Here is a 27,370-nt window from a genome sequence, read left to right on the forward strand (position 1 = left end):
TGCTCAAGAACACAACAGGCTACCCAGTCCAGGAATCGAACCCACAATCTGGCCGTTGTGTGTGCAACATCCTAACATTAGATCATGTGCTTTCCAGCATGGATGATGGATACTAAATGATGAGAATGATGATGATGATGATAATGACAACAACTATGATAATGATGATGATGATGAAGTGGAGGAGGATGACGACGATGATGGCAATAACAGTGATGATGATGATGATGATGATGAACCATAACATGTGAGGACGACAGTTGTAGATTAGAAACATTTTATGTTCGTAGACAAGAATGTCTGTCAGTATAAGATGTACCATCATGACAGAGCAGCAGCAGCAGCAGCAATGAAAGCAGTGATCATTTTACTTTTATGATACAAAATTGATGCATTTTTGAAGGTGAAATGGTAAGGTCAAAAGACGCAGGGAAATTGGTCTTTATTTAATTGTACGTTTGAATTCCAAGTTTTAAATTAACATTTTTATAAGGAATTGGAAATCATTTACTTTTTCATCATCATTATTTTACATTTGCTTTTCTATGATAGTATGGGTTGGACAGGTCTTTATTATCAAAAACTTTCCTTATTTGGAGCTGTTGCCACCTCAGATAGGTTGGGTACCACATCTTAACCGTATGGTCCATTTTTTGTTGCTGGATGCTCTGCCTATTTCTTTCCATATTTAGTAATTATTAATATTTGTAATTTCAGTCTTGATAGACACTATCTTCTGTGACTACCCTGGCACTTACATATATCCACACAATTTGCAGACTGGAGACATTTCAGCCATTGATTAAGATGTAGATGGTGACAAGGTGTCTATGACTGTAACCTTCCTGTCTGTATTGGTTGTGGTCAGCAACATTTAGACTCATTAGATAAGTGCAACTATTGTTCATAATGGTGATGATGATGATGTCATCAGTGATGGCAGCATCATTGGCAGCAGCAGCAGCAGTGTCATCTTTGTCGTCATTGTTGTCTATCAATTGAAATTCCTGAGGATGTTCACCTAATTTGCCCATATCATCAATATGTCACATTGAATGTGAGCCACTCTAAGGAAAATCCAAAGTATTGTTAGTTTCTACAGCATTTTTGAAATTGCTGCAACTTGGAAATTATGTCTGCATAAGATTTTATCTTCCCACATGAGCTTTTGTCATCAGCACTGCATGGTGTGTTAAAGGAATCTTCAATTATGCAAAACTCTTGCCACCTACAGTAATAAACTGCACCTCCACCCGCTGAGTATGTATTCTAGTGGGAGCTAGTTATTATTTCAATCTTCATCATATTGCTTCTTAACTGTTTGTAGGGACACCATATTTTGTGCCCTGTGCTATTTACATCTCAATTTTAAAGTTATCTATACAGATTTTCTATAGAAATTAGCACTGATTTTTTATATTTCATATCCAAATATGTCTATGTAAACAATGTGATAATAATAATAATAATTATGAAATTATTGTATACAGTACCCAGGTGCACCGCAACTTGACAGAAAGTGCATATAAAGTGTATGCTGTAATGTAGAAATGTCTGGAAAGTGAACAGTGTATGAGTCAGATACATGCTTGCATGTGTATGGAGGGGAGAAGATCAGGTGTAGTGTTGGCGAATCTCAGGAAGCATGGAAGTTTTGAAGGATGCAGTGCTCCAACAACTAACAACTGATGCCGGCAGTTTGTTCCATGCTTCAGCAACTCTTAGCGTGAAAAAATGTTTCCGAAAGTCATGGGAGCTGTGCTGTTTTCTGACTTTGTAAATATGCCCACGGGTGTTAGACGGGTGGAGTTTGAAAAGGTGCTCAGAGTTATTGTTTGTAAGATGGCTAATAATTTTATGGGTGTCTGCCAAGTCAGCTGCCAGATGTCGGAGTTTCAATGCATCCATGCCCAGAGAAGTAAGGCGTTCAGAATATGGCAAATGCCTGATGGAGTGTATTCACTTGGTTACACATCACTGAACGGTTTCCAGACGATTAATATCCTGGGAAAGATAGGGGTTCCAGACCGGTGATGCAAATTCCAGGTGAGGCCGAACCATAGCTATATAAAGCCGCAGATAGATAGCTGGAGAGCGGCTCACAAAGGACTTGGTGAGTGATGCCAAGACACCCTCAGCCTTCTTGGCAATTTTAGCGATGTGTTTTGTCCAACGCAAATCGCTGTTGACAATATGAAGACAAAAAGTAGGTAATGGGTGTATATACATATTTCAGGAGTTTTTGTCCTTTCTTCAGCATCAACAGCCAAGCCATTAGCCATTCAAGACCATTTTACTTAAAAAGTGATTGAATAGCACTGCTAATACAATATTGATGTTTAAAACTTTCATATACTTTATGGTTGCATAACGAAATATCGTGTCCCTTCCATCAATTCATACGTACGTAAACAATTACCAGTAATGTGTTTATTATGAAAAATCAGTATATTTGGTGGATATTTAAGCAATGTGTTTGTGAATGGTTAATGGGTTGGAATATGGTACTGAAGAAAGATCAAGAACTCTTGAAATATGCCTATATACCCATTACTTATTTTGCTGTCTTTGATCAAATTGTTTACACAGACATATTTGTATATGAAATGTCGTAACCAATCAGCACTGGCTCTAATTTCAATAGAAAATCCGTAGAGATAACTTTAAAAAGTCAAATTGTTTCTAGTAAAGCCCAACAACAGCATGAGAAGAACTGGACCAAGAAGTGAGAGTATTGATGTGCCTAGTTTGTTTTGTAGATTGTCAGAGATGAAGAAACAGCAAGCAGATTGGCAATGCATCATAAAGATGAAACTAGAGAAAATCAAGAATCACTTGAAAATAAAGAACAACAACCAAACAGACCAGATTCCCCAGGTGAAATTTTATTCTTCTCACACCTGATGATTTCTGTTTTTGTCTTCTTTCCAGCTTCTCCCACCTGTTCTTATATAATGCAGCAGCAAGATACCTATGCCTGTGCCTCTCTCCTACTTCAGCCTCTTGACACTGGACATGAAGCCATCTCCCACTTTACTGTAATCCCCAATCGATCAAAGGAGTCTTTTCCTTTGACTTGTGAATTAATTGGCTTCCCCTTGAAACTGGTATCATGGAAAGAGCAACCAGTACACTCTGTAAAGTGACTGGCATTAAGAAGGGTATCCAGCCATAGAAACCATACCAAAACAGATATTGGGGCTTATTGGATCCTAACACACAGTCCAACCCATGCCAGCATGGAATATGGACATCAAATGACGATGATGATTTAGTTATGTGATGCCCTAAACTCCACTTTTACCCCTTTTAGGGATTCAACCAGGAGACACTATATTCATTTTGTGTTGTCTTCTTGGCTGTTAAGAAGCTTTCATTCCAGCCCTGCAATTTTACAAAAAGGTATTTAATCAAACGATATTCCTAATCCATAAACTGGTAAATCCTATTTTGCCTTGGAACCTAACTTTTGAGCATTGGGGGTTATTCAAACAATGGTGCATTGATGACATTCAGATACTAATTATTAACCCTTTATTCTGCAGTTCAGCACCCACCCTGTTGACCCTAGTAATTTGTGGGTTTGGTTCTCACTGTTGTTGCCATTGTTATTGTTGTTGTTGTCGTGGTTGTAATATTTTGCTTTTGTTGTTCTCACTGTTGCTGTTGCTTAACTCCAAGTCAGTTGAGTAGGCCTATGATGAAAGACATTCCAGTTATGACCATTCCATCCTCTTCCTAGTCATTCTATACCTAGGACTATATTATTTGATGTGTCACTCTCTTTCCATGACAATGTGGTATAATTTGAAAAAGGTTTGTTTACTATTTCTAGCATGTCAAACGACCAGTTTGTAGTGCCTGCTTTGTCTCATTGTCGTATGGCTGCATGTTTAAACAGTGGAATAAGCCATGGAAAGATGTCGTTATAGTGGTCTATAAACTAAGTTATACCACAGTTATATATAGGACCATAACAGCTAGTTGGTGAAGGTCATCCCTGTTCCTGAATAACATCTATCTATATAAACTGCAATGGGGTTGCCTATCAGAAAAGCTTCTAACCTAGATATTGTGGTAAAGAAAATCTCAGATATTCTCCTTTAATTAAATAAGACCTGTATGACCAGCTGCCACAGTTGATGTGGGGCCAGGAAAGGATCTAAGTAGAATGAATAGGAATTATATTTTACAAGGGGTTTATTTCAACATTTGTTTCATCTTTAGTCTAAATGCTTGTCTGTTCTATCATGGGGGAGGGGGGGTTAATTATCATTGTAGATAAATATAATATCAAAAGAGCAGGTCAGGTGTCATAGAAAACAGTAGTTCAAAGTAAAATAGAAAGCAGTTTGTATGTTTTTATAAACCAATAGCTCATGCGTTAGAATAGAACAGCAAGTTGCATAAATATGTTTGTAGGTATTTGTTGTATATAAATATTCATGGATCAATGTTCAGTATGTGATTTTTGTGGAAAAAATGTGCTATATCAGATATATGTGAATTGCACTAGTTTCTCCTTTTAGAGTGGCACAAAAAAAAAAAGTAATAATAATAATAAATAAAAAGGAAATAAATAAACATAGTTATTACAAGAACTATCAGAAATAATTTACTGCTTTGAGTATTTGTTCAGCTAAGCATGCATTTTGTATTGGGACAAATAGAAAAAATACTCTTTTTGAAATAGCGATTCTATTGTTACAACGGATAAAAAAGATTGTATTATCAAAAGCTGTAATGGTTTGTGGCTGTAAGCAGTAATGCCTTATAACAGTTATGTAAGCTACAATGGCTGGTAACAGTAGTATGCAAGCAGTGCAGTGAATTGGCCCAAACTGTTAGAGGAATTATGCATGATGCTTTGCAATATCTGTTTTGGTTCTTTGTGTTCTGACAGCAAAGCCTGCAATGACACAAGTGTCAAGCGGTGCCAGATTTAACCAGCTGCATATCTCTTGGATAAACATTGATTGATTGATTGTATGGAGATATGTTGAGATTTTCCTTGGACATGGCATGAAAACTCACCAATGTCTCAAAGGAGTGAGTGTCGTGGAGTTCAGTTACATCCAACAAACACTGAAGTTTTTCCCCAAATCCAGGGTTTTTATAACTGCTCAACTTGACTTTAAAGAATCGAAATTACATAAAATATTCTTTAAATAACTCTTAGAATCCTTATATGAGCAGTTATATTAACCAATGGAAAAACGACAATAATATTTCTTCGGCAATACAACATTACGTCATATTGCCAGCTACCACAAATTGGCACCTTATTTAAAAATGGCTACTTGCTACAGACAGAACATATGCGTGGGCCAGATTTCATCAAAAGAATTTTGCGCCCCCACATTTTTGGGAAGATGTATGGTCAACTTTGACTGATGGAGCCTCCACCCACTTCCATCTAATAATACAATGTTCATCTTAACAACTAGAATCGAGTCAAAACAATACTTTGTATTGTATAAAACAACCTGCATCATACAAGAAGTCCTAAAGGCCTTCATCTGTGCTGCTGGTTGTCCGTCTCTGATGTAAAAAATGGTTTTCAGAAAGTATTTATTGATGTAGATCAGTTGAGGATATTGACAAGCATCTTCTGTAAACAACATTTATATAAATGTGGATATATCAACACTGCCATCATCATTTAACATCCACTTTTCCATGTTTGCTTGGGTCAGGCAGGTGTCACCAACCTTTACCTGTTTCCAAGCAAGGTAATAAATATTTCTGCATGGCCAGGCAGCGTTTCTCATGGAGGATTGGAAACAAACAACATTGCTTGCATGATAATGATGTTTGTTTACAACCATCGTGTAATGTCAAGGGTACACACACATTCACAGATATCTGAAAAACAAATAGACACCGTCATTTGTTTTGATCTCTTTTGAGGGGGAGGGGTTATGAATGATTTATTCCTAGAATCAAAATAATGTCATTTGATGCATTTAAATACTTAATCTAGTATTTAAAAAACATAATGCCCTGTGTAGTTTTTAATGATTTAATTAATTTGGACATCATACTCATAAGTAGTGTCCACACAGATAATAAGGTATAATTAGGAGTGTCTATTTACTTTCGAGATGTCTGTACACATATTCACACACACACACACACATGCACACACACATGCAGATACCCCTACATGCATACACACACACACACACACACAAACATCTTTCAGTTTCTGTCTAAATCCACTCAAAAGGTTTTGGTCAATCTGAGACAAGAACAGAATACATTTGCCAGAGATGCCCCACTGTAGAACTGAACTCAAGACCATATGGTTGAGAATCGAGCTTCTTAACTATACAGTCACACCTATGCCTATGTTTGTAATTAGAAATAAGAACTTAGTTTCGTTAGACTTTTGGCTTAATGATTCCACACCCTAAGAACACATGTTAATTATTTATTGCAGAGGGTTTTTTTATTCCCCAGCTCCACTCTCAGACTAAACAAATTATTCACCCTTCTTCATTACTCCTTTGTATCTGAGTACAACATGGTAAGAGAGAGAAAATTGCTAGCACTGGACTTTTTTGGTCCCTTAAAAGAAAGTCTACATAGCAAATCAGTTCCGTTGAAATGGGACAAAATCGAATGTATATAGATTGGTTGATCCATGGTTTTATCATACATCATATTTGTTATTATAGACGCAAGCATGGCTTTCTGTTAAGGAATTCACTTTGCAACCACGTGTTTTCAGGTTCATTCCCACAACACAAAACCTTGGACAAGTGTCTTCTATTATGGCCAGAGCCTGGTGAGTGAATTTGGTAGATGGAAACTGTGTGGAAGCCTATTTTATATTTATCTTCACTTAATACTGTCTCTGCTGCTAATATATGCCTATTATGTGTGTGTGTGTATATTAATGTATGTGCACGTGTGTGTTTGTCCCCTCATTCCCACTGCCTGGCAACTGGTGTTGGTTTGTATTCATTCCCAAAACTTAGTGGTTCAGCAAAAGATATTGATAGACTTAGTACCAGACTTTAAAATATGAAGTACTGGCATCAATTTGATCAACTAAGCCCTTCAAAGCTCCAGTATGACCATAAGTTCTATGAAATAAGTAAAAAAAAAAATGAAAGACAAACCAATACGTCTAAATTCAGTACATTTACTGTCACAAATAGATACATTTTCTCAGCTACAGTTTTTGTACTTTTACAAATCTCATTTCAATAATTTTCATACTTATTAACCCATGTTGTATTCCTATTGATCATAATTAATGAATTAATGCTTTGCATATTTTTATTAAACATAAATGAGAAAAGACTTTGGCTCTTTTAATGACCCTTTTTCCTTTTTTCCGTTTCATTCTATGTTCTTTACATGTACGTCTAGCACTCATTGTTGTCTTTCTTTACTCGACTTATGCGTCCACTTTCTGTGCCCTCTTTTAACTTTTTCCAATGAGTTGTAGTGCACCTTACCTGGCAGAATTGTTACCACATCAGACAAAATGCTTTGTGGCAATTCTTCCAGTTCTTTGTGTTCTGACTTCATCCTTTCAGAGACCAATAAAATAAATTACCAGTCAAATGCTAGGGTCAATGTAATCAAGTAACCCACCTACCCTTATAATTCCTGCCCCTTGTGCTAAAATTAAAAAGAATTTATTATTATCATGAACCCTCACAACTTATTTTGGTGGATATGATGGAAAGTGTCAGCTGTCCACAGCCGGCAGACTAAGGTGACACTTGTTTACTAGACATGCTTCAAGAAGCCTGCCAAGAATTCTTGCAGTTCCAAGCAATGCTTATCTTTGTAGGTGTTCTACCTTCAAACTTGTACCAATCTTTAGTTGAGTGCTGATACTTCCAACTGCACCAATTACTACTGGTATCATGTCTACTCTCCTTATTGACCTCAGCCTTCCTATTTCCCACTTCAAATCATCATAGTTGTTCAATTTCTCTTCTTCTTTCACATTGTCATCGGGTCATGCTACGTCAACTATCATGCATGTTCTTTCTTTTTTTAATTCACCACAACAATGTCCAGTTTCCAACATCTGGTCAGGTGATTGCACTGAATCATTGCATCCCACAGGATTTTGCAACTCTCATTCTCAGTGATTCCTTCTGGGATTTGTTCATACCACGTCTTTGCTCTTTGTAGGCCGTAATTTCCACAGAGCTCCCAATGGAACATTCTTGCCATATTGTCATGTGGTCTTTATCATCATCATCATCATTATATTGTTTTAACTTTGTATGATATACCAGTTGTATTTGATATTTTAAATACGACATTGAAAGAATGTGGAGGACAGGATATTTTATGGCAGAGTGGTTAGGGTAGGAAGAACACCTAACCCTATAGACTATGACACCAACTCATAAACTACTTTTAACATAGGCATGGCTGTGTGGCTAAGAAACTTGTTTTACAACCATGTGGTCGGGGGTGGGGGTGGGGGTGCAGTTCAGTCTCACTGTGCAGCACCTTGAGCAAGTGTCTTCTACTTTAGCCCCAGGCTGACCAATGCTTTGTTACACAGAAACTGTGTGGAAGCTCATTGTGTGTGTGTGTGCCTCTGTGTGTCCCTGTCATACACACACACACCTTACTAATTTTCAGCTGGTATTGGTTTGTTTACAGCCCTGTAGCTAAGAAATTCAGCAAAGGCACTGACAGAATAAGTACTAGACTTAGAAATATATCAGTGCTGGAGTTGACTTGTTCAATAAAAACCCTTCATGGTGGTAGCCCAGCATGGCCACAGTCTAATGATAAAGGATAAAGACATTGATCTTCTTCTTCTTCTTCTTCTTCTTCTTCTGCTGCTGCTGCTGCTGCTGCTGCTGCTGCTGTTGCTGCTTTTCTTCTTCTTCCGCCTCCTCCTCCCCTTCCTCTGCATCACATCACTCACGGACATCAGCTCCAATTCAAGAGCACAGACTGCTTTTCATTGGAGTTTTCATGGCTTCACTCTCAGACCAGCTGCATGGTTTGCCAGTCCACGTGCAGGATGTTATTATGAGACACCATTCGCACGGCTGGCTATTGGCTCAATGAGTTCCTCCATCTTTTGAAAGGTCTTATTTTCAGCTCTGCACAGTGTCCACAACATCCTCCACACCTGGCAAGCCAGATAGTGGGGGTGAGGTGGGGAGAGTGAAGGCCAGTTTAGTCACTGACCACCATCTGACCATGAAACAGGTAGTACTGGGATACATGGTACCAGAAGCAGGATTTTCCTCACTTGACCTGAATCAAAATAAATAGGTCATATGATGGCCAGATGGATTTTAATTGCAGTGACTCAGTCTCTTGTTGGGTCGCAACTAGTCCTCTTCCTAATTCTAATTTTCTTTTAATTTTATTGCAGTCTTGTCAAACACTAATGAAGAACAGGAATCTGTAACGGAAGAATTAGATTTAGCCAGGAATGAAGATGTCAGCCCTGATTTGATGCCAACCCAGTGGGAATCGGAGAGCTTAAAGACATCCATGTCCCAGCCCTGCCCTCCTCCTGGCTCTCCTACAAAGCAGAGATACATATCAGCCTCACTGCATGGCCAAGCAAGGAATACACTGGGGGTAAGTAAAAGCAGTTGTATTGAGGGGTGGGGAGTGATGGTGATAGTAGTGGTGGCGATGGTGGCAGTGGCAGCAGGCAGCTGGTAATGATGCTACTGCCATTGTGGCTGTTTGTTGTTGTTGTTGTTGTTGTTGTTCTTCTTCTTCTTCTTCTTCTTCTTCTTCTTCTTCTTCTCCTCCTTCTCCTCCTCCTCCTCCTCCTCCTCCTCCTCCTCCTCCTCCTCCTCCCCACCTCCTGCTGACCAGGGGTTATCTCTAATTTCTATATCAATAAGCAGATAAGGCATAAAACCCTTCCTGCTCTTCAGAGTATCACAGTCAGCTTTTCACCAAAGAGCAGGATTGAACTCACATCATTTCCATAGAGTTCCCATGGGCCACAACAGTGAATTGTGTCACCTACTGTAGCCTAGTTGTACTCAGCCATTTCAAGGCTTTTTGTTCCAGTCACAGACACCGTTCTGTACAAAGGAACAGAATATGAACAGACAGAGCTCTTTATTAACAGGTCAAACATTCACAATTTTATCTTTGAATTTTAAAATAGTTTAATTATCTTGAATTTTTATTATTTCTATCAACCATTGGGTGGAGGGATGTCAAGGGGAAGCCAAACTGGGGCAACTACTGCAAGCAGAAACAGGGTCAAAACGAAATTACTTTGTAAACTTAAACATTATGCAGCCATGATTATTAAGTAAGAAGCTTGCTTCCCAGCCACATGGTTCTGGGTTCAGTCCCACTGTACAGCACCTTGGGTTCCTTCCAAGTGGATTGGGTGGGCAGAAACTGAAAGACGCCCATTATGCGTGTACGTATGCACATGTGTATACACATGCATTGCATGCACGCATGTGTGTGTCTGTTTATATCTGTGTCTATCTCCCACAAAACCTGACAACCAGAGTTGGTTTGTTTACATCCATGTAACTTAGTTGTTTAGCAAAAGGAACCAATAGAATAAGTACCCGACTTTAAAAATAAAACAAACACTGTGATCGATTTGTTTGGCAAAAAGCCCTTCAAGACGGTGCCCCAGCATGGCAGCAGTGCAATGACAGAAACAAGCAAAAGATAAAAGGTTGTTGTGCTACCAACTAAAGTCATAACAGACAGAGAATAGTCCACTCAGACCAACGAAAAGTACTTTTGGCCAAAAGGGAAGGGAATCCAGCCCTCCTCGAAACCATGCCAAAGCTGGCACAATGTAGCCTTGTGGCTCGTTGGATCCTATCAAACCATCTAACTCATACCAGCTTGGAAGACAGACGTTAAATAATGATGATGATGATGATGACGACGACAATGACGATGATGATGTTATAAGTCTCTTTTTCTCCTTTTTTCATAGATGTCAACTCAAACTTCTTTGAGTCTGCAACTGACTCAAGCCTCTTTCAGTTTCCATGTTGACTTCCTGCAGATTGTCATTTGTCTCTGAGTTCATCTAGCTTTTATATTCTGAAACCACTAAATTACCAATCTCTGTTGAGTGGCATATTCTTCACCAAAGAAACACTTGACATTTACAACCATTTACTTGATGCATTTCCTGATGAGAATAAAGTCTATCTGGCTGTGTGCTTGCTTGATTGGTAAATGATCACGTGACTGGACGGCTGGTGGTGGGGGGTCGTTTTCATCATAGAACTGCAGCTGTCTTCATCTATCATCATTCTACTTACCATACACACCCATAGCCTCCATGTACACCAAACAAGTGATTAATGGTGTCAACCCAGATTAATTAAGCCAAACCTAAGCACAATGAAATAATATCAATTCAGAAATTACAAAGTTAATTTGATGCTCTCCACTTTCTCTTGCCATTTGCTAGTCAAATTTCTATCAAATATTAACTATGTTCTCCTTAAAAATAGTTGCTTGGCAACAGTGAGTGGAATGAGGGGGGGTGGCTGTAGGTTTGATATTAACCCGTTTATTGCAAGGGAGGTAACTAGTGCCTTCTCAAATTTCTTTTTGTCGAGCACCCCTCCCCCCACTCCCTCCGTCTCACTCTTAAACTTGCTACGCCACATAATTTAATTTTCATTTTAAATAAATTATTAGACTTCTCATTGTCCAGCCATTATTCAAGCTGGCTCTGAAAGCTTCTGCAATGTTATCTCACCATTTTGAGACCACTGACACCCTGATTGTTTTTGCATTTGGTATCTTTCAGTGAATTTATTTGTTTCAGTTGTTGGACTGCGACCATGCTGGGGCACCACCTTGAAAGGTTTTAGCTTAATAAATCACCCCCCCCCCAGTAATTATGCTTGCGTCCTGTTAAGTTTGGCACTTATTCTATCGGCCCCCTTTTGCCAAATAATTTCTCTTTTTCTTAATTAATAGGCTAACAAAGAAAATATGGTGAAAAATTATAATTTGACTAATGAAGCCCTCAATTATCCAAGTACAGTTCAACCTCCAATTTTAGATTCACAGAAATCTCCCCAGAATTCAGTTTTGCATTCAAGATCTTTGTTCCATAGAAATCAGCAACCACCATCAACACCACCACCACCACCACCACCACAAATGACAATTCCATTTAACAGTGTTGCTGCTTCCTTTCCAGCACCTCTAAGAAATCTGAAAAAAGAATCTTCATTTAACAATCATTCCAATAAAATTAGAAGTGATGAGTTAGCTGATGATAGCTCAGCAGAACAATTGGTTCCCAGGGCTAAAATGGCACCAGTTAATGTACTGCACCAAAAACCACCATTGAGGTCTGCTCTTGTAGCCAGAAACAACATTCCTCAGCCTGGAATGAATTCAGAAAGTAATTCCAACAACAACAACAATATCAACAAACCTTGGTCACCTAAACATCCACCTCAAAGAAGTATAACTGCTTTAAACAACTCCAGGAAAATGATGGATCCCAAAGGATCACAGAATATTCATGGAGCTTCAATATCATCCCTTTCAAAAGACTTTCTACAGTTGAATAGGTCAAATTCTTCAAATCTCACACAGAATACAGGTTGGTATATACAACTATTTTGTTAACATTTTCACATTCTTAACCCTTTCTCAATGAAATTAAATGTCATGGTTATTCCAGGAATGATATTAAATTTCTACCCAAAAATAGAATTGGCATTTTCTGCATGTCACGTTGCCTCAATAAACTTGACATATCTCAACAGAAAATGGTTTCAAACATGACATTCCTCAACAAAAGATAGATTAGTATATAAAACTGCTTTCTGCAGTTAAGGGAAATGTAATTTTGAGTGGATGTATGTGATCCCTGCAGTAAAAGAGTTAGTTCACCTTTAAATCTTTCTCTTACATCAATCCTCCCAGCAGAGAAACAAGGATTAATTAATTAATTTCAAAAGCAGTGAAATGTCTCATAGTTGTTGCAGTTGTTGTTATCATCATCATCATCATCATCATCATCATCATCTTGCAGCTGCTGTTGATTTTTCATTCTCACCCACTCACCCAAATTAACTTGCTCAGATAAAACTATGGTCAGAGGTGTTTCAACCAAGAACACCCTAACTTTTAGAGATATCTAGAACTATATTATATTCGATGTGTCCCTTTTTCAAAACAATAACAAGTAATTTGGTGGAATTTTGCTGCTATTTCTGTTTGAATAATCACATAGAGCAGTGCTTTTCAAACTTTTTGCTGGAGCAGAACCCCAAGGAAACATTCCACTGGCTCGAGGAACCCCTGTGCAATAATTTAATAGTCTTATGCACACATATCTGCACAGGAGAATTAAAAATTACTGCCGATTTTAGCAGTTTTGTAACTTCTTGCAGAACCCCTGGACTATACTGGCGGAACCCTGGTTGAAAACCACTGACATAGAGGCTTACTCGTTGTTTTGTCAATTCACCAGATTGTTGTTAGTATTTAGCTTTAGCTCAGCTTTGATCAAGGATACTTTATAATTAAAGGCAATCCAACTGTGACCATCCTGTCTGTTTGTATATCATGTACTATATCATTTAATCTGTCTCTATCCATTTTTCAAGATGATATGATGGTAGGATGTTTAAGGGAATTTGACACCTATTTCTAGCAGGTTGAACAACCATAGCAACTCCCCCATCAGATCACTATTGTAAGCAGGTTGTGTAGTATATGATGGCGCCAGTGTTTCGTTTGTTTTGGGGCTGAACTCACCTTTTCATCTTGACTATGAGAGAGGGAAAGGGAGAGAGAGAGAGAGAGAGAGAGAGTAATGGTAGAGAACACTTCTCCAGTCTCCCTTGAATTCTACTTGGATACAGTCATCAATGGAACCCGAACAACCTGAAAATCATACAGTATCTTTTCCCTGTAAGTAAAGAGAAATGAGGTTGTGTGTATAATTAAGTATCTTTAAACAAAATAGACTAACCAAATTTTACTTGCTGCACTTTTGAACTCAAGCTCCACAAGGTGACAGTCAAATATTTTCCTATCAAGTGTACTTCTTGGTCATCTCCCTTTGACAACATTATATGGAATTCATACATTATTTCCAATCAGATGATGTATATGCAGTATCACAAGGTCTTAGTACAATTGGTTTTAAATTCATACTATACCACTGTCATCTGCTACACTATGACACTATTATTTGCCATAAAATGACACTCTTTCCTACTACGCTATGATGCTATTATCTGCTACCCTGTGACCTTCTGCATTATGACTTCTTTCATTCATCAAAGGTGTTGTATAACTTCATTGAAGCCACATATAATCATAGCAGTTAACCAGCAAGTTTTGAGAGCAGCATTTGACATGTTTTGACCTGCAGATCACAGTTGTAAATAGATAAAAACTCAGCTTGTTTTCAGTACACCAAAAGCTAATGTTATCTTGTAAGAAGTGCTTTTCAGATATTAAAAGCTTGAGCATTTGATTGAAATGAGTTGAAAAAGTAAAAGAATGCAAGTTTACCATAAGTAGAGAAAATGTCTTGACGCTTTAGTCAGAATTCTTCATTGGTAACTACAATCTAGTAAAAAGTCCTTTTCAAAATGTTAGATATTTCTTCCCCTCCTGGAAACTAAGACATCCCATATTTTCAAGTGAATAAACCTCCTGTAGTAATTATATTTGGCTTGAGTTGAAAAGACTGGAGATATGTGTACCTTTAGTTCAGCTGGGAGAGTGTTGGACTGGGGACCTAAAGCTCCCTTGTTCAATCCCAGGTTTCAGCATTTCACAACTTATACTTTTAGGAGAAGTCATGGCTGTGTGATTAAGCAGCCCACTTTGCAAGCATTTGGTTTTGAGTTCAGTCCTGCTGTGTAATGCCTGGGGCAAGTGACTTCTACTATAGCCTTGGGCTGACCAATGCCTTCTGAGTGGATTTAGAGGATTGACACTGAGTGAAAGACCATTGTGTGTGTGTGTGTTGTGTGTGTGTGTGTGTGCGTGTGTGTGTGTGTGGTGTGTGTGTGGTGTGTGCGCGCATGTGCGTGTGTGTGTGTGTGTTTCGTGTCATTGTCTTCCCTGACTAATGGTCAACAACTGCTGGTTAGTTTGTTTACATCACATAACTTATCAGTTCAGCAAAAGAGACCAGACTTAAAAATAAGTACTGGAGGGGATTTGTTCAACTACAATTTTTCAAGGCAGTGCTCCAGTGTGGCCACAGTCCAACAATTGAAATGAGTAAGAGATAAAAGATAGAGACACAAGAGTGGAAATTCAAGGGAAAGTGTTAGTCAATTACTTCAACCCCAGTATTTGGATGGTATTTTAACGACTCTGGGGAGACAAAGAGCAAAGTTAGCCTTGGCACGATTTGAACTCAGAACATCAAAAGCCAGAAGACATTTTGTTCACTACTCTATCAATTCTGCTAATCCACTGCCAGGGCTGGCCCTAGGGTTGCTGGTGCCCCAGCACCCTTACAAGTATAATTTTAAAAAACTTTCACAAGGAGAAAACCTGAAAATGTAGACTAAAAAGTACATGGTGCCCCGGGCGACTGCTCGAGTTGCTGGTGCCTTGAGCCAGCCCTGTCCACTGCCCTTCTACAAATAAATGATTTTCAAGTGATATCACCTTTTATTCTCTCATCATTTACTTGGTTTCAAATGGAATGGTCAAACAGGTAGGATGCTATTTTGTGGGGGAATGAAATGAAACCAGTTTGTCTTTGACCTACTGCTCTCTCACTATCCCCTAAATAAAAAGTACTTGACCAGAGAGAAGATAAGTGAGAGGGACCACTTCTGTAGTTGCCATAGTAACAATAGGAAACCAGATTAACTGGGTGTTGTTTACATAATTTAAAGTTTGTTTAAACAATATCATACAATCAGTGGACAGATATTAGTTTTCACTGTGACCACAACCATAACTCCATCAGTCCACAATTTATACTTTAGCAGCATGGAAAATAGACTTTAAATGTTGATGAGGCTGCGAAAAAAGAGAAAAAATAAATAAAATGCCTGGAGAGATAGAGAGGATGAGAGAGGAAATATTTCATTGTGTTCAAAATAATTAGTGGTGGGGAGAGTTTAAAATATTAATGAGATGCTGTAGATGTCTGAAGTACCAAGGGAAAACGTTGGGCTGTCTCTTTACAGACAAGGAAACAGCAATCAAGCGTCTTCACTTCATTATATTTCATAGTTTTTCAGCAACATTCAAGCAATATTCTATTTATTATTATTGTGGTCGTGGTCGTCATCATCATCATCATCATCATCATCATTATCACCACCACCACCACCACCACCACTTTACTTCTCAGAACGTTCGGTCTTGTTTGTTCTGGTAGATTCTGTGAGAGTGGATAGCAGCCTGCTGTCAGAGGTCTCACAGGGTCTCTTTCCACACATTATAAGCTTTCATACTTGGTTGTTAATTACCATGGGAGACATTCAATATCCAAGTACCACTCTCAAAATCCTAGCTGTCCCCAACAGAGCAGCTTTTACTGCTACTGGTGCTGCTGCTGCTGCTACTACTACTACTACTACTACTACTACTACTACTACTACTACTACTACTACCACCATCACTACTATTAGTATTATTATTGAAGCAGTGAAATTATTGCCACATTGGACAAAATGTTTAATGGCGTTTCTCCTGACTTTACATTCCAAGTTCAAATTCCACCAAAGTTAATTTTGCCTTTTATCCTTTCAGGGCCAATGAATAAGGTACCAGCTGACCACTGGGGTCGATATAATGAGTAATCGCCCCCCACCAAAAAATTTCAGGTCTTGTACCTAGAGTAGAAAAGTGTTATTATTACTATTGAAACACATTTCTATTGTGTCTAACAAGGCTATAGTTTTATGCAGTAATTGGAATAATTCCAGTGCCATCCAAGATCTCCTACTTTACATTCCAGTTATATATTTTTGAACTTTAATCTTTGCACTTAGTTTTGCTAGTTCATTTTTTATTTTCATCTGCAAGAATCAATACTTCCAAATACTTTTTTCATCTGAAAGTATCAATTTAATTGATAGCTGTATGGTTCAATGAGAAGCACCTTGGAGAAATGTCTTCAACTGTAGCTGTGAGTTGACTAATGTCTTGAAAGTGGAATTTGATAACTGGATACTTTGTGAAAGACTATATGGTGTATATATATATATATATATATATATATATATATGATAGATCGTTAGCTACTACACACATTTTTTTTCTCTCCTTGTTTTTTCTGTGTATCTTTCTGTAGAAGAGCGTAGGCTCGAAACGTAAAAGACTTTTTCTATTCCTGAGCGCTATACTAATACATCTGTTTGTTTGTACACTACCTGCCTTCGTCTTTTGTTTATTTTCGTAAACTTTCCCTTTATATATATATATATATATATATATATATATATGTATACAAATAAATGAAAGAATGGAGTTGAACGTCGATTTAACAAAATTCCTTTATTCTTGACATATGTTTCGAAGACTGCATATTCCTAATTTCGAAGGATTATGCCGCCTTCTCATCAGGAAAGACAAGGAACCTATAAGTTCCTTGTCTTTCCTGATGAGAAGGCGGCATAATGCGCCCCTTATTCCTTCGAAATTAGGAATATGCAGTCTTCGAAGCATGTCGAGAATAAAGGAATTTTGTTAAATCGACGTTCAACTCCATTCTTTCATTTATTTGTATTAAAAAAACACACAAATTTCCACACGAAAGCACGTGATCCCTGCCCTTGGCATGTAGCTTCAACCGTGTTTTTCTGACATGAATTTGCTACCCGGGTACCGGTTAACCGAATTATCCATACTAGGATAATTCATTCAACTACTTATATATATATATATATATATATATATATATATATATATATATACACATACATATTTCTGCCTTCATTTTTTTTCCTCTCTCCATCTGTTTTCTTTCTTCAGTTTCTTTTAGTTTCCATCTGCCAAATCCACTCACAAGGTTTTGGTCAAACCAAGGGTTTAGTAGAAGACACCTGCCCAAGGTTCCACACAGTGGGACTAAATCTGGAACCATGTAGTTGGGAAGTAAGATTCTTGCCACAAAGCCATGACTGTGCATATAGAGGTGCGGTTGTGTGGCAAGAAGCTTGCTCGCCAACCACATAGTTCCAGGTTCAGTCCCACTGTGTGGCACCTTGGGCAAGTGTCTTCTGCTATAGCCTCAGGCCAACCAAAGCCTTGTGAGTGGATTCGGTAGACAGAAACTAAAAGAAACCCAGTGTGTATATATATATATACACACACACATACATACACATATAAAACACGCTTGTGAAGTCTTATTGAGTCAAGTGAAGTCATTGTCACGGCTGATGACAGTACCACTTGATTGGCACCCATGCCGGTAGCACATAAAAAGCACCATTTGAGCATGGTTGATGCCAGTGCTGCCTGACTGGCCCTCATGCTGGTGGTACATAAAAAGCATCCAATTCACTTTCAACGTGGTTGGCATTAGGAAGGGCATCCAGTTGTAGAAACTTTGCAGATCAGATTGGAGCCTGATGCAGCCTTCTGGCTTGCCAGCCCTCAGTCAAACCCTCCAACCCATACCAGCATGGGAAGCAGACGTTAAACGACAATGTATGATGTTTATGTGTGTGCGTGTGTGTGTGTGTGTGTGTGTGTGTGTATATATTTATGTGTGTATATTTGTTCCCCCCCCCCACCATTGCTTGACAACCAAATGTTGGTGTATTGACATCTCTGTAACTTAGCGGTTCGGCAAGGAAACTGATAGAATAAGCACCAGGCTTACAAAGAATAAGTCCAGGGGTTGATTTCTTTGACTAAAAGCCAGTGCTCCAGCATAGCCACAGTCAAATGACTAAACAAATAAAAGAATAAAAGACTACATATATAGATATATACATCATCATCATCATCGTCATCATCGTCATCATCATCATTTAATGTCCGTTGTCCATGCTGGCATGAGTTAGTTTGACCAGAGCTGGCAAGATGGAGACCTGCACGAGTCTCCAGTCTGATTTGGTTTCGACAGCTGGATGTCCTTCGTTTACAGAGTGTGCTGGATGATTTTACATGGCACTGGCACAGGACTCTTGCAGGCCAATCCTCCTCTTCACCGGGTGGGGGTGGGGGCTTAACACTTCTGCTGTGGTGGACAGGTCTTCTTTAGTACAGCAAGGTGCCAGACCTCTCGGGCCTTTGTCATCTGAAAGGTTCAGCATCCTGAGTGTGTGCTTCAGTACTTCATCCCATGTCTTTTGGGGTCTCCCTCTTCCACTTGCTCCATCGACTATGAGAGAATGGTAATTTCTTTTGTCAGCACCCATCCACACCACATGACCAAATCACCACTCCCCTCTCTTGCACATCTGGCGTCTAATTCCTCTGATACACAAGCATTCTGTCGAACATATTACACTTACATTACACACCCAGCCCCATTTCTCTCTAACCTTCACACCTCCTCTGCATTCAGGGCCAACGACTCACTACCATGTAGAACTGCTGTCCATACACATGCCTCGTACAATCTTCCTTTCACTTGCAGAGAGAAACCCTTTACAGCCAACTCTCTGAACTTCCTCCATCTTATTCTTATTCTAGCTATTACATTCTCTGTGCATCCTCCCCCACTACTAATTTGGTCTCGTAGGTAGAAGAAACTATCTAAAGTATGTGTGTACATATATATTCTTTTACAGTTTTTTTGCCTGTTGACCGTGGCCATGCTGGAGTGCCCACCACCTTGAAAGGTTTCACTGGATCATGTTGATCCCTCTACATATTTTTAACTCCAGTAAAATATTTAGCTGTGTATATTTATCCCACTGCTAATGTCTAAAACATAAACTCACATTGCTTTTCTTCAAGTGACGCAAACATACACACACACACACACACCTGTGCATTCATATCCATACGTGTGTGTGTGTGTGTGTGTGCGTGCGTGCGTGCGTGTAAGAAGTACCGAATTTTATGCTGTGCATCTTTTTGCTCGATTTAGCTGTCCATGACTGTTGTTCTGGATTACGTTGTAGAGTTGTCTCCCTTCAACTGTACCTTCGACTAAATATTTTGCTATTAATGGCAGACTAGAATCTTTCTTCACCCTTTATGTACTTGTGAAGGACAGAATGCCAGACGAAAGGCCTTTAGTATTTAGTTACATCTTTTTAGGTTCTGAATTCAAATTCGTCTTGGATTTACATTGCTTTTCGCTCTTCTGCTGTCGGCAAAATAAAACAAATCAATTATACTTAATCAATTGTTCTTCACTTCTTGTACCAATCTTACAAATCATTAATATTCTTATCCTTCTTTCTTTCTTTTCCTTCCACAGGAAATACCGAAAGCTGCAGCCTCCCGAGTACTCTCCTCCCTTTGGCTAATGCTCCACCCCTATCACAAAGTCAAACATTACCAAAAAAACATTTGAGGCGGAAACAAGAACTACAGAAAGATAGTCTCTCTGCAGACTCATTAATCGCCAGAGGCCAAGGGGTGATGGAGCCATTGTCACAGCCTAAATCCCCTGGGTCGGGTCCAGCTGCTGCTCCTGGCCAGCTTGCTCGTTCGCCATTATTAGTAAGCAATCAGTCACAGTAAGTTGTTTCTTAGTTTTTTATCTTTAGTCTTTTACTTGTTTCAGTCATTGAACTGCGACCATACTGGAGCATCGCCTTGAAAGGTTGTAGTCAAACACATCTACCCCAGTATTTTTAAGTCTGGTACTTTCTTCCACTGACTGCAAAGTTATAGGGACGTAATCAAACCAACACCAGTTAACAAGCAGTGTGTGTGTGGTGGAGGAGAACAAACAAACACAAAGACACACACACATACATGCATATATACATACACATACATATGCATGCATGCATACATGCATACATACATACATACAAACACAAAGAAACACACACACACACACATACATACATACATACATACATATCGGATCATCCCATAAATAATGTGGTTTTTTATACTTCTCTTATTTTTCAAAATTAAGACAAACAAAGTTCTTTTTTTATCTAAAATATACTCTCCTTCATTTTTGACCTTGCTCTTCCATCTATCTCGTAGGCTTGCAAGGCTCCTCTTAACAAAATTCATTTGTCCGTAATGAAAAATACTCTTCCAGAACTGTTCTTACCTCATCTAAAGAATTCATATTTTTTCCGTCCAAATAATTTTGAAGACTGGAATAAATGATAACCAGATGGGGCAATGTCTGGTGAATATGGAGGGTGGAGCATTGTTTCCCAATCAAACTGCTCCAGTGTTTGGAATGTCATCCTCACTGTATGTGGCCAAGCATTATCCTGATGGAAGAACACCTTTCGTCTTGAAACCAAAGATGGTCATTTTTCTTCCAGCGCTGACTTAAACCACTCAAGCCACTCACAGTAGATCGCCTTTGTTATCATTTGGTTGGGGTTTTTAAAAGTTCAAATTGGACTAACTCTTTCATATCCCACCAAACAGATAACAATACCTTACATTGTTCAAGTTCTTCTTTAGCCTGGGGTGCACTCTTCAAAACTTGCACTGAGAATAAGGACAAGATAAAATTACTACTTGCTTCTATAGCAAGTTGATGCAGGTAGTTTACTCTGTCTCTCTCCAACTTTTAATTCATGCAATTGAAAAGACTGTATTATTTATGGGATGACCCAATATATATATATACATACATATATATATATATATATATATATATATATATATATATATATATATATATATATATATATATATATGTATATATACACACACACACACACACATATATATATAACCCCATGTTCTCACTGTTGATTTCAATTGATGCTACCAAATCTACATGAATTTATTCTCAAATGGGGCCTCTAAATTCTCTACCTCCCTAGCTAGATATGCACACCACCTCAAGTCCCAAAATATTCACTATACCTTATCTTGGTCTGTACTTTGTGGGGCTTCCCCATACAGTACTAACCACCATGTTTGCAAGTTGTAGTGCAGGGAATTGTTTGCATTCCTTCACCATCAGAATACTTCATTACTCAATAATAATCTCATGTAAACATAAAGCTTATTCCTCTTTTACCCATTACATAAAGTTCTTGTGATTTCTCCTAATTGTGGTTAAACCCTTACTTACTACTATGCTAGCTGCATCTTCTTTCTCTATTCTCTTGGTACCATTCTCCCTATCTCAGCATATCTTCCCCCCTGTTACCCCCACCCCTATTCATTGCTCACCTCATCCTGTCTCTCTATATAGCCTGGTACCATCCTGAATTCATTTAAAGTCTACTTAGTGAGATTCCCAACCACCAGAGGTGCTTCCTTCTTGATGAAGGGAACTGGACTTATGATAATAGCTCTGTGTGACTGTTTACTGGATGCATACCCAAGGTTTTTTACTCATTTCATCTACAAATTATAAACATTATGATTATTACGTAAATCCAAGCTTCCTGAAAAGCTATTGAATCAAGAAATTATGTATTCTTTTAGTAGTCTATATTTTTTTATATGATATTCTTTATTAAATATAGTATTCTATATTTATCTCCATAAATATATTTTTGTGCGTGGGGTGGGGGTTATCCTTCAGAATATATGTAGATTGTGTGTGAGGGGGGGGTGATATGTTGGATATAAAGTGTGGTGAAGAGTGTAGTGAATATTTTAGTGTGGTTATTGTGTAATGTTGATCATAAAGTATGATGGAAACTATAGAGAGAATGATCTTTCTTTCAGCATTTCAGAAATATTAACAGAGTCATCAGGGATGAAATATTCTTGACATCAGTTTCTTTTCTATCTTTAGTACAAGACCTGACCATTCTGAGAACTACAATCCACAGCAGGCAGCTGTGAACAGTCATACATATTCACGCTTTGGTTCCACTTCTCAAAAAGGAAACAGAATTCTTCAATCAGCAGACAATAAATTTCAGGACAACAAGTTTGTCAGTGAGAAACATCTACAGAAACTTTCAGATTCTTCTGTCCCTACAACTGGGAAAAGAGTTGCTCCAGCTGACAGTAAACATGGGATAAATTTCTCAAACTCATTAGTGGCAACATCTGCACAACCAGCAGAGAGTGATATGGATGAGGGGAGTACAGCCAAGCCATCATTAAACCAGCCCCAAGAAAAAAAGGTGAAATGGCTGTCTTCATATCCAAACAGTTGCGCTCCAGCTAAAAAACAACAAAAGCTTGCATCACCACTCGCTTTCAACCATGTAAGTATTTCATATATTCTTTACAATTAGCCAAGCACTGAAATGACCAGAATTACTGTGAGATGGACTAAATACCCTATGGTACTTAATTTTGTCCGTCAGGATTTTGAGTGGAATTCATGCCAGAATCAACTCTTCCAGAGTTAATTATTAAATAATTAGACATGTGCCTTGATTATATAAATTTACTTGGGTACCGAGTATGAAAACTTCAGATTTATTTTGCATTTATGGGGTACATCATCCTGTTGCACATTATATATCTGTTTCTAAGCTATAATCATTGAAAGATGTGGAGGAAATTTGAAATAGGGTTTGTGATATTCATACACTTCATTATTAAGTTAATTTTTAAACAAGAGAAAAAGACTAAAACACACTGTACAAATGCATCTATAGTCCCCGCCCCCTTTGAATCTCCTTTTGTTCTTATGCTTGTATAAAATTTTCCACTGAACTCCCACCAACCCAGGGGTAGTACCACCCAATATGAGAAATACTCATCTACATCAATATTATATTACTTGGAGTGGATGCATTCTTGTTAAATCTATTACAAACCATTTTCTCCACAGATCAATAGAACCATTCATCCATTGATAAGTATATTAAACAAAAAAATCCCCATCAATGTAGCCTATTAATTATGTTAATGACTAAACTATAAACATACATTTATGGTTCTCTTTAACATTCACTGTTTCTTTGTGGCTTTTTTTAATTCCTAGGGCGAGCCTGAAATCATAGAAAGCAAGCCTCCACTTTCACAACCTCGAAGAACATTTCGAAAATAGCCAGAGAAATTGTCCAGACCAAGGGAAATGCAGGCAGGAATGAAGTAAAAATTATTGCATACATCTTTATAATATGTCTATAGTTCTGAGATGAATTGTTATGAATACAATTAAGATGGATTGACTCCTTTTCAGAGTGTATATTTAAAATATTTACATTTAATATATAATATTAATATTGATATTCTTTCATAAGCCATCAAGCAGCCAGAATCATTAATGTGCCGGGCGAAATGCTTCGTGGTGTTTCATCTGACTTCAAGTCCTGAGTTCAAATGCTGCCAGGGTCGACTTTGCCTTTCATCCTTTTGTGGTTGATAAAATAAGTAGCAGTTATGCACTGGTGTCAATGTAATTGACTTACTCCTTTCCTGCAAAATTGCTGGCCTTGTGGCAAAATTTGAAATGAATATTTACATTTATTAAAATTTAATATAAAAATATTTGCTTTTACTCTACACTTTTGATCACTTTCATCCCTAATTGTCATTAGATGTGTTATTCTGGGATGTCTACACCAAGTTCAGTTCTGGATATAAGTCATCCAGGAACAAGATGCCTATGGTTGACTGCAGTGTGATGTAAATATTGTAAGCATTCACTCAAACATTAAGCACAGTAATAATTCTATAAGTTAAAACATATATACACATATACATACACTCTTTTACTTGTTTCAGTCATTTGACTGTGGCCATACTGGAGCACTGCCTTTAGTCGAGAAATCGACCCCAGGACTTATTCTTTGTAAGCCTAGTACTTATTCTATCAGTGCCTTTTGCTGAACCACTAAGTTATGGGGACGTAAATACACCAACATCAGTTGTCAAGCGATGGAAGGGAAACAAACACAGACACAAAGACACACACACATAAATATATGTATATATATATATATATATATATACACAACAGGTTTCTTTCAGTTTCCGTCTACCAAATCCACTTACAAGGCTTTGGTCAGCCCATGTCTATAGTAGAAGACACTTGCCTAAGGTACCACGCAGTGGGACTGAACCCAGAAACATTTGGTCGGGAAGCAAGCTTCTTACTATACAGCCACTTCGATATATATACATATATATATATATATATATATATATATATACAGCAATAAGACAATGGAGGGGATCAAGAGGTGGTAGTCATCAACTTTTAGACATTATGTTATGTCTATTTATTTATTTTTTAAAAACCATTATAACAATATACATACATGTATAACATATTATGCTTTACATATATAATATATAAAAGTATAAAAATACCAGTAATTATTAAAATATATAACGTAAAGCATAGGAAGTAGAATACTACTTCCTATGTTTATACATATATGTATATTGTTATAATGGTTTTTAAAAATAAATAGACGTAACATAATGTCTAAAACCTGATGAATACCAGCTCTTGATCCCCTCCATTTTCTTATTGCTGTATATGAAATGACATGCACAGAAATACAGATGCTGTACAACTAAACGAGCTGTCAACAGCTGTCCAACAAACTTATACATGTGTGTGTGTGTGTGTGTTGTGTGTGTGAGTGCGTGCGTGTGTGAATGTTGCTATTGGTGAAACCTTAGCAGAGTATGCATATTTTTTTAGACATTTGTCAATTAGGGGCCATGTACTTCTGTTAAACTGATTGCATTGAGGTGAGGAATTACGTTAAAGAATTAACGAGTTTCTTTCTGTTAATCCTGGCTAATGAAGAAGTAAAATTATCCATGCAAATTTAACTTATTTGAAGATTTCTAAAGAACTTTCAAAGTATTCATTAACTGGCATTCCATTGGTTACAACAACGTGGGTTCCAGTTGATCCATTCAATGGAACAGCCAGCTCATGAAATTAATCTGCAAGTGGCTGAGTACTCCACAGACACAAATACCTTTAATGTAGTTCTCAGGGAGATCCAGCATAACACTGAATGTGACAAGCCTGGCCCCTTTGAAATACAGGTACAACTCATTTTTTTTCCAGCAGACTGGATCAAAGAGAAATAAAGTATCTTACCCAAGGACACGATGCACCACTGGGAATTGAACCTATGACTTTATGATCATGAATCAAATACCCGAACCACCAAGCCACAAGCTTTTTGCAAAGTACTAATTAAATCCATCCTACTTCCATCTGACTGGGTGACAATCAGACCCTTGTCTCTGTATGAATCTAAATCTATAAAATCAAATTTTGAATTGTAGGTTGTCCAAAAGAATCAACCTTTTAGCAGTCGATGGGACATTGGAAGCCTCTCAGCCGTTACACTCTACTCAAAAAGAGTCAGTGTCAGATTGAATTATCCAGCATGCATAACAGCATCTGTGTCCAAAGTAGTGCAGACAGCTTATTTTCAGCTGAAGTGTAAGGCTTTCATTAAAAGGGTTTCAGTAATAGAAGGGTTGAATTTCAACAATGCCTAATTGTGTGAATTTAGAGTTGTGTTTGTTATGTAAATTGTGAAACCAGTCTCCAAGCGAAGAACTGATGTTCCAGAGAGGAAGGTCAGTTTCCTTGTACTTTGCTAACTCTCCACGTTCACTTTTAGAAAGAATTATGAACCAGACTTTAGGTTCAGCTAACGAGTTAGATTTATGATCTTTTAAAGTAATGTAGAAGGGTGTCCAGTAAATAAACAGTTATTTCTATCATCTTTTCTTCCTTCTTTGCTTCCTTATTAATAAGACTGTAAGTGTTAGGATTAGCTCTCTAATAAGTCCTTTTTTAATATTACTTGACAGGAGTTGTTTACACAAGTCCTTCTTATCTTCATAAATGTCTTTCATGCGACTGACTAATTAGAATTACAGAAATGCTTCAAATAATTAATTAAGATGTCTTGGAAGGCGTTAAAATATTTTCTAAATTTTACTTTCTTCATAATATTTAGGAAGGTGAATTCTTGTACTTTAATTTGCTACAAACATTTTCTTATTCTGAATCCAGCAAATTCTTCATATCATTGCTATTATGTTCAGCTCACGTATGTCCAAATTTGGTCAAATGTGTTTTTTTCAATATTTAATTTTGCTTGCAATAGCTGGTTCTTTTGGTCAAACTATCGTATCTCCAGATGAAAATTGTCAAAGTGTAGTACAACAGTTTAGCATTTTCCTAAAGTGAAGTAAGTCCCACAAATGATAGTTTTGCAAAAATATTTCTGACTGAAAATATCATACATTCATGGAGTTACAATTTTATGCACCCAACAAAATATTATTGTTAAGCTGAAACTGTTGCTAATGTAAAAAGAAATGCAATGGTGATACTATTTCCTGAAAAACCAACATTTTGGACTTACACTTTGGCGTAATA

The 27,370-nt window shown here is 37.7% G+C and overlaps 1 protein-coding gene across 4 annotated transcripts in view; it reads left to right on the forward strand.

Annotated features, from left to right (window-relative positions):
* Positions 1 to 24,768, forward strand: part of LOC115224200 (probable serine/threonine-protein kinase nek3) — a 143,232-nt gene extending 118,464 nt beyond the window's left edge. For 3 of the 4 annotated variants that reach the window (XM_029794964.2, XM_036513253.1, XM_036513254.1), the window contains 6 exons: positions 2,760 to 2,877; positions 9,374 to 9,585; positions 11,941 to 12,577; positions 20,354 to 20,615; positions 22,835 to 23,255; positions 23,984 to 24,768. In XM_029794964.2, coding sequence (XP_029650824.1) covers positions 2,760 to 2,877; positions 9,374 to 9,585; positions 11,941 to 12,577; positions 20,354 to 20,615; positions 22,835 to 23,255; positions 23,984 to 24,049 — 1,716 coding nt within the window. In that variant the 3' untranslated portion in view covers positions 24,050 to 24,768. Of the gene's footprint in view, positions 1 to 2,759; positions 2,878 to 9,373; positions 9,586 to 11,940; positions 12,690 to 15,241; positions 15,878 to 20,353; positions 20,616 to 22,834; positions 23,256 to 23,983 lie in introns of those variants that run through there. The other variant, XR_005003795.1, reaches the window with a different exon arrangement.
* The last annotated feature ends 2,602 nt before the right edge of the window (positions 24,769 to 27,370 follow it).

The sequence above is a fragment of the Octopus sinensis genome, linkage group LG25 (assembly GCF_006345805.1).
Source record: "Octopus sinensis linkage group LG25, ASM634580v1, whole genome shotgun sequence".
NCBI lineage: Eukaryota > Metazoa > Mollusca > Cephalopoda > Octopoda > Octopodidae > Octopus > Octopus sinensis.